At 51.1% G+C, this 12,999-nt stretch overlaps 6 protein-coding genes across 6 annotated transcripts; 3 read left to right on the forward strand and 3 right to left on the reverse strand.

Moving 5' to 3' along the window:
* Positions 1-728: 728 nt before the first annotated feature.
* BBK36DRAFT_1130269 (hypothetical protein) lies at positions 729-1,853 on the forward strand (the record flags this gene model as incomplete). Its single annotated transcript, XM_024891825.1, has 2 exons — positions 729-1,411; positions 1,592-1,853. 2 exons carry the CDS (start codon positions 729-731, stop codon positions 1,851-1,853), a joined length of 945 nt encoding a protein of 314 aa, XP_024745338.1.
* A 558-nt stretch (positions 1,854-2,411) lies between these two features.
* BBK36DRAFT_1172865 (beta subunit of gdp-forming succinate-CoA ligase) lies at positions 2,412-4,099 on the forward strand (the record flags this gene model as incomplete). The annotated part of the gene is made up of 5 exons (XM_024895801.1): positions 2,412-2,468; positions 2,577-2,648; positions 2,702-3,644; positions 3,732-3,850; positions 4,010-4,099. 5 exons carry the CDS (start codon positions 2,412-2,414, stop codon positions 4,097-4,099), a joined length of 1,281 nt encoding a protein of 426 aa, XP_024745339.1.
* A 1,303-nt stretch (positions 4,100-5,402) lies between these two features.
* Positions 5,403-5,576, reverse strand: BBK36DRAFT_1102697 (hypothetical protein; the record flags this gene model as incomplete). The annotated part of the gene is made up of 1 exon (XM_024889170.1): positions 5,403-5,576. A coding segment is annotated over one exon (174 nt), but the record flags the coding sequence as incomplete, so codon positions are not given.
* Positions 5,577-6,529: 953 nt separating this feature from the next.
* BBK36DRAFT_1130350 (FAD/NAD(P)-binding domain-containing protein) lies at positions 6,530-8,517 on the reverse strand (the record flags this gene model as incomplete). The annotated part of the gene is made up of 3 exons (XM_024891838.1): positions 6,530-6,697; positions 6,762-7,757; positions 7,822-8,517. The coding sequence occupies 3 exons, from the start codon at positions 8,515-8,517 to the stop codon at positions 6,530-6,532; spliced, it is 1,860 nt and encodes a 619-aa protein (XP_024745341.1).
* Positions 8,518-9,757: 1,240 nt separating this feature from the next.
* On the forward strand, positions 9,758-10,162 carry BBK36DRAFT_1130173 (Glyoxalase/Bleomycin resistance protein/Dihydroxybiphenyl dioxygenase; the record flags this gene model as incomplete). Its single annotated transcript, XM_024891814.1, has 1 exon — positions 9,758-10,162. The coding sequence occupies one exon, from the start codon at positions 9,758-9,760 to the stop codon at positions 10,160-10,162; it is 405 nt and encodes a 134-aa protein (XP_024745342.1).
* Positions 10,163-10,333: 171 nt separating this feature from the next.
* On the reverse strand, positions 10,334-11,992 carry BBK36DRAFT_1130062 (hypothetical protein; the record flags this gene model as incomplete). Its single annotated transcript, XM_024891803.1, has 3 exons — positions 10,334-11,265; positions 11,325-11,411; positions 11,473-11,992. The coding sequence occupies 3 exons, from the start codon at positions 11,990-11,992 to the stop codon at positions 10,334-10,336; spliced, it is 1,539 nt and encodes a 512-aa protein (XP_024745343.1).
* Between the last annotated feature and the right edge of the window lie 1,007 nt (positions 11,993-12,999).

Consider the following 12,999-nt stretch of genomic DNA (forward strand, 5'->3'; position numbering starts at 1 on the left):
GACGGCGGCCTCTCGCACCGCTCGCGGCGTTAAATCCACTGCCGTGGCCGCAGTGCGCATGTGGGAATGCCGGTCCCCTAATTCTATGCTTCAAACGACGACAGCCGAACGGGGCTGACGGCGTTAATACTGGCAGCGAGCGGCTCGAGCGAATATAATGCCATATAGAGTAGGATGAGGCGGATGCTCAGGGTAAGGGGATGTTTCAGCCTCCTTTTACATGACTGAGTCTGGAATCATTGTGGAGTGAATATCATAGCGGCGGAGGCTGTTGATCGCAGACAAGTGAATAGGAGATTCTTCTACATACTTCTACAGAATGTTCGTATATTGTGCGAATCAGTTGTAATAAATGGTACAAAAATGCATGCAAAATTCCGGATATAAATCAGTTTACGCACAGGCAGTGGCAAGTTGCAATTAGCCAGTATAATTCTAAGCAGCTAACGAATGGTCTTAGTGGACTGGTGGCCGCTGTAAGCTGATTGCAATCTAGTTGGAATGATCAACAGAGTCGGCATCTCGAGACTCAAGTAGCCGAATGAGTCGATAAACAGAGGGGAAGCTTGACTCGCGACGCCCTCAAGTTGAGATTTCGAGGCAATCGTGGTATCTGGATCGAGAACCACATAAATTTCGAAGACGCGGGAGAGCGTCGTTTGAAATTCTGATTTCAAGGGCGAAGGACGCATTTGTCGCATTTTCCCAGTATTCATGGACGGGCCATGATGAATAGACTACGGCACAGCAAGAGAGCTGCAAAGCAGCTACTTGTTCAAAGAGCTCGTCACTCATCAACGCCAACTCCCCAGATCCGGACAGCGGCCGAAGCAGCGTCTCATATGATGGAGCACTATGCGCACAAGGTTATCAAGCGTAGCCAGTACATTGACTCGAATCAGCTCCAGAAGCTCGCAGTAACGCTTGGCCGGCCAGTCCTCGATGGCCACGACATGCGCAGGACAAGTGCGCCTGCGGGCACTCCCGTGCCCCCGGCACACCACCTTGTCTATTTCACGCCATACGATGTCGAAGCCGATCTTGGTGCTGACGGGAGTGACCGGACGTTCAATGCGCCCGCTCCATTTACGAGGAGGATGTGGGCGGGTGGTCATATCAAGTTTGATAGGGGGAACCCCCTGAGAGTAGGGGACGAGGCCGAGGAACACACGAAGCTGATCAGTGCGGTTTCGAAGACGAGTCGATCTGCTGGTGAGATGGTGCTTGTCGAGGTAGAGAAAAAGCTGTACGGATCACGAGGACTGGCACTGGTCGACACACGGTCATGGGTTTTTCGACCAGTGATACAAGGACAGTCTGATGCTCAAGGGGGCGTGGCGCTTCGGAGTGTCGACGGCAACATCCTAGCTCCATCTTCGGTTTCTGATGTGATGATAAATGACAGCAGTGAGTTCTATCACTATTCCATGAGCATGTCAATGCTGGGTTTACATTGCAGCTCGCCAGCTAACCATCCCCTGACTGTAGCGTTTCCAGTACGCAGGCTGTCATGGTCCCCCGTTGGCCTGTTTCGATTTTCAGCTCTGACATTTAATGGTCATAAGATTCATTACAATGAAGACTGGACTAGGACTGCTGAGGGCCACCCTGGCGTCGTGGTACACGGGCCCCTGAACGTCATCAACTTGCTGGATTACTGGAGAGATGTTCATGGAAGGGGCACAGGGCCTGATGAAATCAGCTACAGGGCCGTGTCACCAGTCTATGCAGGAGAGGAGTATCAAATACGGACTGTGGACGTCCTCGTGGCTCCCGATGGCCAAGTGTTTGAGGTAGTGGCTGCAAAGGACGGAGTGGTGATAATGAAGGCTTCCATAATCAAAAGAGCATAAGCGTCGAGCAGTTGATTTTAGTATCGAAACTGTCCTCTGATTCAAATTTATAGACCGAAATTGATAGTGGTTTACATATAACAATTGGTATAGCCGTTTACTTCTTTTATTCACGCCTCCTTTTCATCTTGCCATCATAGTGCCATCATCGATTATATGCAGCAGAGTAGTTTCTATCACCACCAGCTTCATACCGCTCAGACCACGAATTGTGTCACGTTGACAGTGGGCCGTGTTCCAGGTAGTATCCGCTCTACCGAATCCCCATAAGCCTCAGAGCTTAGCTAAAGACAGTTTGTGGGGGCCAAGCTTTGCAGGGACGGGACACTCGGTACACGTACTCCGTCCGGTGACATGGCTAACTGAACCCGGCTACTTGAGGGATCGAGGGGCTTTACACGGCATCTATGCCGAAACACAGGCATCAAATATCGCTTTCAGAACATGGAATTTGCTATTTGTCGTTCCCGCTAATAGAAGACTTATATCTGAAATTCACGTCTTACTTTCGAGGCTAGCAACGATATCCCCGCGAGTCCACCTTCAGAGAAGCTTCAGATGAATCTATCTCGGACTACGATAGCCCGGGCGGGGGTCCTGACTCGACCACCAAAGGTCTGCTATACAGCCGCTCCTTAATGCTTCACTGAACTCATTGAAGAGATGAGAGGGATCAGGAGGTTATTGAGTGCCACGCTCAGAAACAAAGCTGACGTCCTGCAGCTCGCATCGACGAAACAGCAGTTAAGACAGCTGACTTTGCACGGCCATGACACTCAACAACTGCTCAGATCAGTGCGTTCGCGATAATGAAACCCGATTACTAAACGCTTACAAGAAGTACTTAGCACGGAATTCCGGTTCCGCGAGCAATCTTGGCGCAGACGCCTTTCGAGGCTCGTGATGCCGTAAGGGCGTTAGGTAAAAGCTGCGTGTTACGAGCCCAGGTCCTCCATGGAGACCTAGACAAGCTCCTGTTTGAGGGTGGGCTGAGAGGGGGCATGCAGACAGTCGACAGCCCCGAGCAGGGCCTTGACACGGCCGCGAGGATGCTTAATCGCCAGGCAATCTCGGAAAATACCCGCCATCGATCCTTGACTGTCAAGCAGGTCTTGGTCTCTGAAAGGCTGGCTCACGAGGAGCAGTGGTACCTGGCCATGACGATTGACCGAGAGAATTACTGTCCAATGATCATCTTTTCCAAATGTGATAACGACGGCAGCAAAGGAAATATCTCTGGGAATAACATCTCCGGAAAAGGCACCTCGTTCACGTTTGGTTTCTCTCAAGGTATCACCGAAGGGCTGGTCTCGCAGATTGCCAGACATCTCGGCATAGTAGACGCAGATGACACAAACCTCGATGACATTCTCACAAGAGCCTATAGGATCTTCAAAGAAACAGACGCCACACTGTTGGAAATCAACCCTCTAGCTCGACTAGACTCCGGCCTCTTCACCTGCCTCGACGCCCGGCTAGTCGTTGACGACGATGCGGCCCATCGGCAGCCAGATCTCTTCCGCCTGCGCGACACGAGTCAGGAGGTGCACGACGAGGTCAGGGCCGAGCAGCACAACCTGGTCTACATCAAGCTCACCGGCAACATTGGCAACATCGTCAACGGAGCAGGGCTGGCGATGGCCACAAACGATGCAATCGGGCTTCACGGCGGGGCCAGTGCTAATTTCTTAGACGCCGGGGGTCAGGCGACCAAGGAGACGATGATTCAAGCTCTCGGCATCGTGCTGGGCGACAAGCGGGTAAAAGCGATATTGATTAACATCTACGGAGGTGTGTGATTTCTATTCTTTGGAGTCTTCTTCTAATTGCCATGTTATCGGAGGGCCGAGCTGACACTGTGAATACCTCGCGACCCAGGAATCACCCGCTGCGACATGATTGCCGAATCCATCATTGGAGCCGCGCAGGAGATGACCCTGGCCGTCCCACTTGTCGTGCGCCTTCAGGGAACCAATTCGGCGCAGGGATTGAAGCTGGTGAGTGCCCTGTGTAAATGCCAAGGACAAAAGTACGGAGTCGTACCAGCAGATTGGTCCCGGAGGATATTCCCCCCCCCCCCTTGTTTCACACCGCACTTCTATTGTTCTTTATTTTTTGGTTATGACAGATGACCTGACTTATAGCGGGCAAAATAGCTGGCGGATGCAGACCTCGGGCTCCATGTCGAATCGGATTTTGGGCGTGCGGCACAGAAGGCGGTTCAGCTGGCTGGGGACTCTTCTTAGCTCTCTTCTCTCGCCGGCTGCCGTCTCTCTCCAGGGGAACGGATAGAACACCGAGAATCCACGAGTTCATGTCAGAAACTTGGCTCGCCGTGAGAGGTCCCATGTCAAGTAGTAGCGCGATTCCCGACATAATCATACATGCTACTCCGTACACATAGTCGAACGGAGAACCCCGTGCTTCGTATTGTGCAACTCATCTCAAGAGAGTCTCGTCCCAGTGCATTCATCTCCACTATGCCTAGTGGGGGAGCCAGCCGGATCGGCCGAAAAAGCTCAAGATGGTATTCCCGTTTATACTAACAAAGCAACTTGTAGCCTCTAATCCGTACCTAGCGGGTGTTCTTCGGACAGTGCGTTCAAGCATCCCATTTATTGATCCATTTCCACTATAGCATCCAAAATAGTGAACGGGCTTGAGGTGAGAGAGGAGGGGGGGGGCGAAGGGGTAAAAAGGGAAGGGTGCTGCTGACTGGCTCTATAATGCTTGCCCCCCCGCCACTGAGGCATTCAAGGTTGGGAAGAACCAAAAAAGGGACATGGAACTATGAACACGTTTGTGCTCGCCGGCATGGACTGAGTGAGGGTTTGTTTTTGGTATATTATTGCGGAGGAAGTCTTGTCTCGAGTCATCTTCTCTTTCCCCTCCTATCCATAGTAGAGCTTCTTGGTGCCGATCTTGGTGGCTTTTCTCAACTTTGAAAAAAGAAAATTCACCTTTAGCATCATCGTTTCATCATCATGGCTAGCACGGAGAAAGATCCCGCTGCGATTGAGCACGCAAAGACTCTCATCCATATCCCGTGGTGCGAGGACTACGAAAAGATGATCTCAGGGATGCTGTAAGGAAATGCCTGATTCCTCTCCTATCCACTGAAGATTCACACTGACGCTAACTATCCGTCTCTCTTGCGCAGTTACAATTCACAGGCGCCAGAGCTTATCGAAGGAAGGTTTCGTGCTCGGAGGCTTATGCACAAGTACAACAGCTACTTCCCCGACGACGCCACGAACGACACGCTGGTGGCGGAGAGAGAGAGGATCCTGAATGAGATGCTGGGCAAGATCGGAAAGAACCCCTTCATCGAGACGCCCTTCAACGTCGACTACGGATGTAACATTCAGATTGGAGACGACTTCTACGCCAACTTCAAGTATGTGTGGAAACAGAGAGGAAAAGCAGAGGCGCTTCGCTTCTGGCTCGATAACCGTTTGCTGACAATGGCTTCTTCTTCCTTCGACTCAGCCTCGTGATCCTCGACTGCGGAATGGTCACAATCGGTAACCGCGTCCTGTTCGGACCCAATGTGTCCATCTTCGGCGCCACACACGAGACGGGAGTAGCATCGCGCCGCGCCGGCATCGAATACGGCGGCAGCGTCATCATTGGTGACGACTGCTGGATCGGAGGAAACACGACCATCATGCCGGGCGTGACGATCGGCAAGGGATGCACGATAGGGGCGGGCAGCGTTGTGACGAAGTCGATTCCGGAGTTCTCCGTCGCCGTTGGTTCTCCGGCGAGAGTCATCAAGAAAGTCGATCCTGTGCCTGACTTATGATGGACGAGCAGCGAAGACGGCGAGACAGATAAAGGGTCAGAAAGGGATGGGAAGAGAAAAGGACTGGCATATACGATAGACACGACATGTTAACGAGGCAATGATTATTCCACATATAAACGCGACGAATCGATCACTTTTCCAACTTCAGCTACCAAAACTACGTCTTTCTCGACGCCGTTTCGATGTTTCTTGTATTTCAACGACTATACTGCGAAGCCATAGACACGATAAACCCGATCGACTCGAATCACGAATTACACGTACGAAACGGTCGAATCACAAAGCCTCTCTCTCAAAGGCGGGTTTAGAGGTATACACAATAGAAGGCCTAGTTTGTAATGAGAATTACCCAAAGGAACAACCTGCCACAACTCACCAACCCACTATAGAGGGAGGAAGTGCAGTCTGAGAATCCGTGCTTTCAAGGAGGTGACTTTCAAGGACAAATTCGGAATATCTCCAGTTTTCTCTCGTTACATCGGGCCGAGGCTGGCTCCGAACGGGGAAAGAAAAACGCCGGGGACACTCTTGACCTCTATATTGTTTCCAAGCCCCTTGACAGTCCAATTGCCGTGGCTCCTCGTCCCTACTTCTGCACCCGATCTGACTATCATGTATTACTACATTCGGGTAGGGTTACGGTTGTCAGAGTGCTTCAACCTCCTCCTGACCCCCTTGAAGAGAATACAGGTGCTGTGAGGGTAAGGTAAGCAGCCTCTGTGTTGTCTAACAAGCAATAATAGCAGCAGCAGTATCTGGTCGTAAATAATTCCTACGCTGGAAGCTTATCATGCTAGACGTCTAAGTCAAAGGCTTTACTAGGAAAAGACTATGATCATGGCTACCTTTACTTCCTTCTACACCTGGGTCACACCCCGTTGTGTACACCGTTGCTCACTACCTTCTTCCCGGGTGCCTCGTAGATACCTAGTTCGCTCGCCTTGATCTGCAGCGCCAGCATCCGCGAGTACGTCCGGCACAAAGCCAGACTCCCACCCATGAACCAAAAGTTGGGATGTCCGCTATATCGCCAGATCTGCAGGAGAGAACGTTTGTCAGCTCAGACGCACCCTTCCCAGAGCACTCTCGAGAGAACTTACCGAATTAATCTCGCCTTCTTCGTTCAGGTCCCAGACCTTTCCCAGCCTCGATGCTACCTTGTCTCCGAAAATGCTCCGTGCTGTGCTGTGCATTGTCTGGTAGCCTGTTGCCAAAAGGACGATATCTGCCTTGAGTTCGGAGCCATCTGCGAGAAGTAGCCCATCTGGAGTGAAGGACTTGATGCCTCCGGGGTTTACTTTGAGTTTGACCTTTCCGTCGATGATGAGCTGACTGCATCCGACGTCGATATAGTAGCCGCCTCCTTTAGTGATATACTTGCGATAGATGCCGCTTCCATCTTCCGCAAAGTCGAGCTGGAATCCGACCTTTTCCAGTCCTTCTAGGATATCCTTGTCAACTATTTTGATCTCATTGGTCTTGTACACGTTAGTCGCAAACTGAACAGGAATCGGCATGCTCTGACTATACACGTCGCAGTCTTCAGTCGGCGGCCCGCCCTCCTCGTACGTTCCCGAATGGAGCATCGCGAGGCCCTTCTTCGCCGTCATGATATGGCTGCTACCACGCTGTAGCATTGTAACGGATGCAGCGCCGCATTCGTAAAAGTTCTGGCAGAGATCGTGGGAAGATGTTCCCGAGCCAATGACCACGACGTGTTTGCTCGAGAGGTCGGCGTGCTCTGAGGCATCCTTGTGCTGGCTCCCGTGGTAGACAGATCCCTTGAAGCTTTCAATGCCATCGAAGTGAGGGATGATGGCGTCACCGGCGTTTCCTGTAGCGAGGACGACGTGCCTTGGCTTGATGGTGCGTGTTGAACCATCTGGTCGCTTCACTGTTACTGTCCAAACTTTGGCTGCATCGTCAAATGAAGAGGTTTGCAGCTCAGTGCTGCACCAGACATTGAGCTCCATCAGACTGGCATATGCTTCGAGCCAATCGGCAAGCTTGTCTTTTGGCATAAACAAGGGCCAGTGAGCGGGAAAGGGGATATATGGGAGGTGGCAGTATTGGATGGGGTCATGCGTCATGAGGGTCTATAGGTCCCGAAGTGAGTGTCTGCATAGCATCAGGCAGGGAGAGAGCCTTGTCCGATCATACCTTGTAGCGTTTGCGCCAGCTATCGCCAACACGCCCATTCTTCTCAATAATCAGTGCTGGTACTCCAAGTTGCTGCAGTCGAGCAGCAGTCGAGAGGCCAGACTGACCAGCCCCAACAATGAGCACAGCCGGATCTTCATCGAGAAATTCCCTTTGCCTCTCGCGTCGCTGCTGCCAATTGCCGCCTGAGGTATCGACATATCCTTCTGGACGAGTAAATCCAGTCTTCTCTTTGCAATCTTTGAGTTCTTGGAGAACAAAATGAATTAGATAGCATTTCCATTCATCGCTGTTATCGCCGTCCAGGACCAGTCGAAGCATGCCCTTTCCACCGCCATATCGTGACTCAAAGTCGAACATGCTTTCGACCCATTGCATGTCTGGATATGGTTTCCTGAACGCGGGCTGGAATGATCCGTAGTCACGAAGGCGAAGGTTCTTGATGCCGGCATCGTGGTTCTCTTGAAGATAGCTCAGGACATTATCACGACTCTGAAGAGTGCGAAAGTCCCAGCTCAACGCAAGCAAGTCGCGGATCCAGGCATCTTTGACAAACAATTTCTCGAGATTTTCTCGGTCGTTGCTTCTGAGAGCGTCCTCAAAGTCTCTTATCCAGCGCTCTGCAATGGTTCTAGCATGCAGCTGGGAGACATTGCCCTGTAGTTTGAACGTAGGTAATGTGATGATGTGAGCCATGTTGATACGAGGAAACTTGACAGGAGGGTCGGCCAGATACTTCAGACTCAATTGAGTGGTTATAAGATAGGGTTTTCTAGAAGTGAATTGGGAGTCGTGCTACGGCGGCGACTATTTAAGGTGAAAGGCCATGTTGGGAGACCAGCCCAAAGCAACGGCATCACGGAGACATTCCTCCATTGATGCCTCACAATATCCACGTGGACAGGCAATAGCCTATTCGCGTCCGATATCGTTTTAAGGAAACTATCGAAAAGCCACTGGATCCGGGACGGCCAACCGGAATACTGTGATCACGGACTGGAGACTATGCAGTGGTGATTGTAGCTATGTCCGCGAACTTTGGCCCTGTCGCAGTCGGACATTCAGCATGGAGTTTCGACCATTCCCACCCGACTGCTACCGTCAATACACATGGCTATCTGTAATTCGCTATTGCAACAGCGTTCTCGTAAGCCCATCACATGGATGCAGTGCCCTCACAAGCAGCTTCCAGTCTGTGAGGAGTCAGTTGATCACGGCGTCGTCCAGTACCGGTATCCCTTTGCAGGAATCTCCGCTATCGTGATCCCCAGATCTGCCCAAAAGCAGTACCTCCGCATCGGCTTCATCTACCCCACGGATCATCTCCATTCGTTCAGCATGACCGGCTGCAACTCCCCCGCACCCGAAGTCGGCTGCACATGGCCCGAAGACGGCCCTGGAGCTTGGGCTCTTATCGATCTGATGCAGGAGATGCTTGCGACTGAGACCCTGCATCTGTGAATCAACCTTAGCATCTTATTTGAACAGCAGCATGTTTATTTGGTCGAGATCATTTATTTGCTTTACGGGATGATTCATTCATTGGTCAGGTCTTTAGGCATTTTGAGACTCGCAGGAAGTTATTGATGCATATCTCAAACTAACCGCCTATAAGAAAGAAACTCATGTGTCATTACAACATACATACCATGGGCATATACCACCGCAGCTCATACCAAGATTTGCGCTTTTCACGATCACGTCAGGACTCACCGCGATGCCAGTTGCTTCAATTGCCGATTTACCTTCCCAGTTGTTAGTCTTTGTTCAACCATCACGTATAGGCTAATACTTATAGTAGCGTTATTCCGGCTTCACTTCAAGCGCCCAAGGTGTGCGTGAATTCAGTCCTTCAACCTTCATCGCACCCGATTTCCCTCCACCAACTTAATCTTATCTCACAAATCGTTCCCATATTCAAGCCATTGAATCCGACATGAATCCGGATTTCCAGTCAGTCGTTCCGATTTTACGGATATTCGACATCAAAAAGGCCGACGAATTCTACCTTGACTTCCTCGGATTCACGGTAGACTGGGATCACCGTTTCGACGACAACGCGCCATTGTATCGCCAAATCTCCAAGGGCAATCTCATTCTGCACCTCAGCGAACATCATGCAGATGGAAGCCCGGGTGTCAAAAGCCGTGTCATGATGAGGCAGGGAATCACTGGGTATCACGAGGAGCTTATCGCCAAGCAATACCGGTATATGAGGCCGGGGTTGGAGAAAGGCTACGGGGGACCGGATGCTCGGGAGCTCACAGTTATTGATCCCTTTGGCAACAATATCACTTTTTGCCAAGTCGAAAGAGACACACAGGCTGTCACCGCGGCTTAGTTCTAGCATATGCTGTTTGACTAGACGAATAGATTCGACTCTCCAACGATAGCACCCCTGTCAGTACATTCATGTCCATTCGAGAGTCATAACGCCATCTTGACTGCTTAACTTACTGATCAACCTACCCAGAAGCTTCTTCAATCTTGGCTCCGTAAGGAAAACCTCCTTTCAACTACGAGCCGCCAAGAATCTCCGTCCTCGAAAGACAACTTCCACCTCTTCCTTCTGATCATGAAGTTCCGCAGCAGTGCTCCTGACATCCTCCTCCTCAATAAGACCTAAGCTCGTAAAAGTAGAAACAAGCTCGCTGACCGAAGTCGCAGTCTTATGAGGGGGTTGATACGAGAACGAATTAGAGTCAAATCTTCTCCCTTGCACAATCTGCGATTCGAGAGATCGCATCGCATCGGCTCTCGTCCTCTTGATCACTGCGTCGAGCAACTTCTCAGTCGCCTTCATCGCACCCTCGTCAAAGACATCTGGGGCGCGCCAGTGAGGATACAAATTGTTGTGTGACTCGCGAACATGCACTCCGCTTGGGTGAGCAGTGAAGTAGTAGTTGCAGAGGCGGCACGTTGGCTTGCTGCTCCCGATATACCGCCAGTTGTTCCAAAAGTTCGCGTCCTCGGCTGCCTGCATGTACCTCAGCACGTAGTCCAGGATGAGGACTTCGGAATGAACCGTGTGCGTTTGGGAAAGGTCATTGCACTCGGTCAAGAGCTTTTCATCCAGCCCGAATTGTTGTAGCTCGGCAGCCAGGGAACGGCATCGGGCTATCCTGTCCTCGTCGGAAGACATCCTTCCAAGTATCTCGTTTGCAACAGGTCGCTTCCTGCATAGCGGATGCGGGTGAATAGGAGCCGAAGGGATGGCCGTCACTTTGAAATCGTGAAACAGTCGTTTCCAGAGCCGACTTGCACGAAAGATTGTCTCGACAGCGAGGTAGTAAGATTGCAAGCGGCCAACGAAGTGGCGGAGTTCCATCCACTTCTTGTTGCTATCGATTTGGTCATCTCGTGCTTGCTCCGAGATTGAGTCTCCGAATTTCTGAAGTTGAGCGTGATAAATGAACGAGAAAAGCGCTTCGCAAGCGGCAAAGTCTATATATTTTATTGTCATCAGTTTTATGTCTTGACGGTCACAGATTGAAGAGACTCACATCCTGGTTCGTCAAGCTCTTTGTCTTCGTGGAATTTAAGCAGTTCCGTTAACTCGGAGAGTTGTGCCCGAAAGTTTGATGCTTCTGCTGGTGTTTCGTTCAAGGTATGTAAGTAAGATTCTTAGGAGGGCCCGAACGGTGGACTTACCCGATGGTTTGTCACCATGTTTTCTATCGTAGTCTTCGATGCAAAGCTTCAAATACTCAACCGTGCTGGTAAGATAAAATCGAACACGGTTCTCGTCAAATTTGAGAATGTGCCACAGAGCTTCTTTGCGTACTGACAAGCCTCTGTCCGCCTGTCGGTGTGTCGACTTTGCTGTGATGTTCAGCAACTCTTTGACAAACACTTCAACGTCATGCAGCTTTTCTGCCTTCCGATTGTTAGATCCGATAATATAATGGACACCCTCAGGCTCTTCCAGCACGGCGATGCTCGTAACAGTAGCTCCGTTTCGCCCTCGTAGGTTGTCGCAAACCTGGGCGAGTCTGTTAACGAAGTATTTGAAGATCTGCTCCGTACTGTCGCCGCTGTCACGAATGGTGTTGGGCGCACGCTGAGTGTCAGAAAAGTTTGGCGGCCGAATCCCTCTCAACGCTACCTCGAGGAGGATGGGCTCGTAGAAGCGTCTAGAGAACTTTGCTCGCAAGGGAATCGGCTCGCCCATTTTGGATTTGGCGCCTTGAACAGCATAAGTGTCTAGTCCGTTGAGTATCTCACGGTTTGCCCTATTGCATACCTTTGGATGGTGGCATGTCGCCGATTGACTGATGATGTTGTTTCTGTTGAGGAGAATCCGGTTGTGCTGAGAACTATCTATAAATTTGGAGAGGTGGTGTTGACCACTATGCCAATTTGTAATTTTCCCCTCATATAAATTTCTTCGGCAGACTGCTCTCTTTTACCTCAATCCCGTTATTACACCACTCGGCACAGAATCCAAAGTCCTACAACGACGTGGCTCGGCAATCCAGCTGTTGCATGGCATCATTGTACGCAACCTCGAGCACCGCAAGGCGAATCGCCGTTCAGAATTCGGACGCTTCTCTGGGCCAACGCGGCGATACACGCTTTATCATTGGATGCAGTGCTACACACTTCGCTGCTCTGTCAGCCCGTGGGCCGCCCCCTGTGACTCCGTAACCTTCCTGCGTCTCAGAGACATTTGGGCGGCCTATAATCGGGGCTAGGCTGAGATGGGTCCTGGGGGAAGGCCGTCGAATGGATCGTGTTGCTCCCATTGGGTCTTTCCAGGCCTGCGGGAGGTCTATAAGCTGTGGGTGGCCTACGGATTGTGAGCGTGGAAACCTTGCAGGCGTCTAATCTTCAAGCGACGTGCAGGGTTACCATGTGTTGGCCAGCGTTTGGCCAAAGGCGCCCAAACAAGGCTCACACAGGTTCGTAGTTGGTTGATGCTTCAACATCAAGCATTGTAGAAGTCCTTCTTTTTAGATAGAAGTTGGGCAGATATGCCTCGATGCGAGGTATAATGCAAGGCGTTTTGAAAGCCATGGGGTAAAGCAAGTGATCCTGTCCTAGACAAGGTAAACAGAGGATTCACACGAGGCTGGTTGACTTCAGCACCAAAACAGCTGGCTCGACCTATCAGCACACGCCGTCCTCCCTCATCTCGCAGGCACGACTCCACCAGCAAATCGTACACAGACTCCGCTC

The sequence above is a fragment of the Trichoderma citrinoviride genome (assembly GCF_003025115.1).
Source record: "Trichoderma citrinoviride strain TUCIM 6016 unplaced genomic scaffold BBK36scaffold_19, whole genome shotgun sequence".
Taxonomy (NCBI): domain Eukaryota; kingdom Fungi; phylum Ascomycota; class Sordariomycetes; order Hypocreales; family Hypocreaceae; genus Trichoderma; species Trichoderma citrinoviride.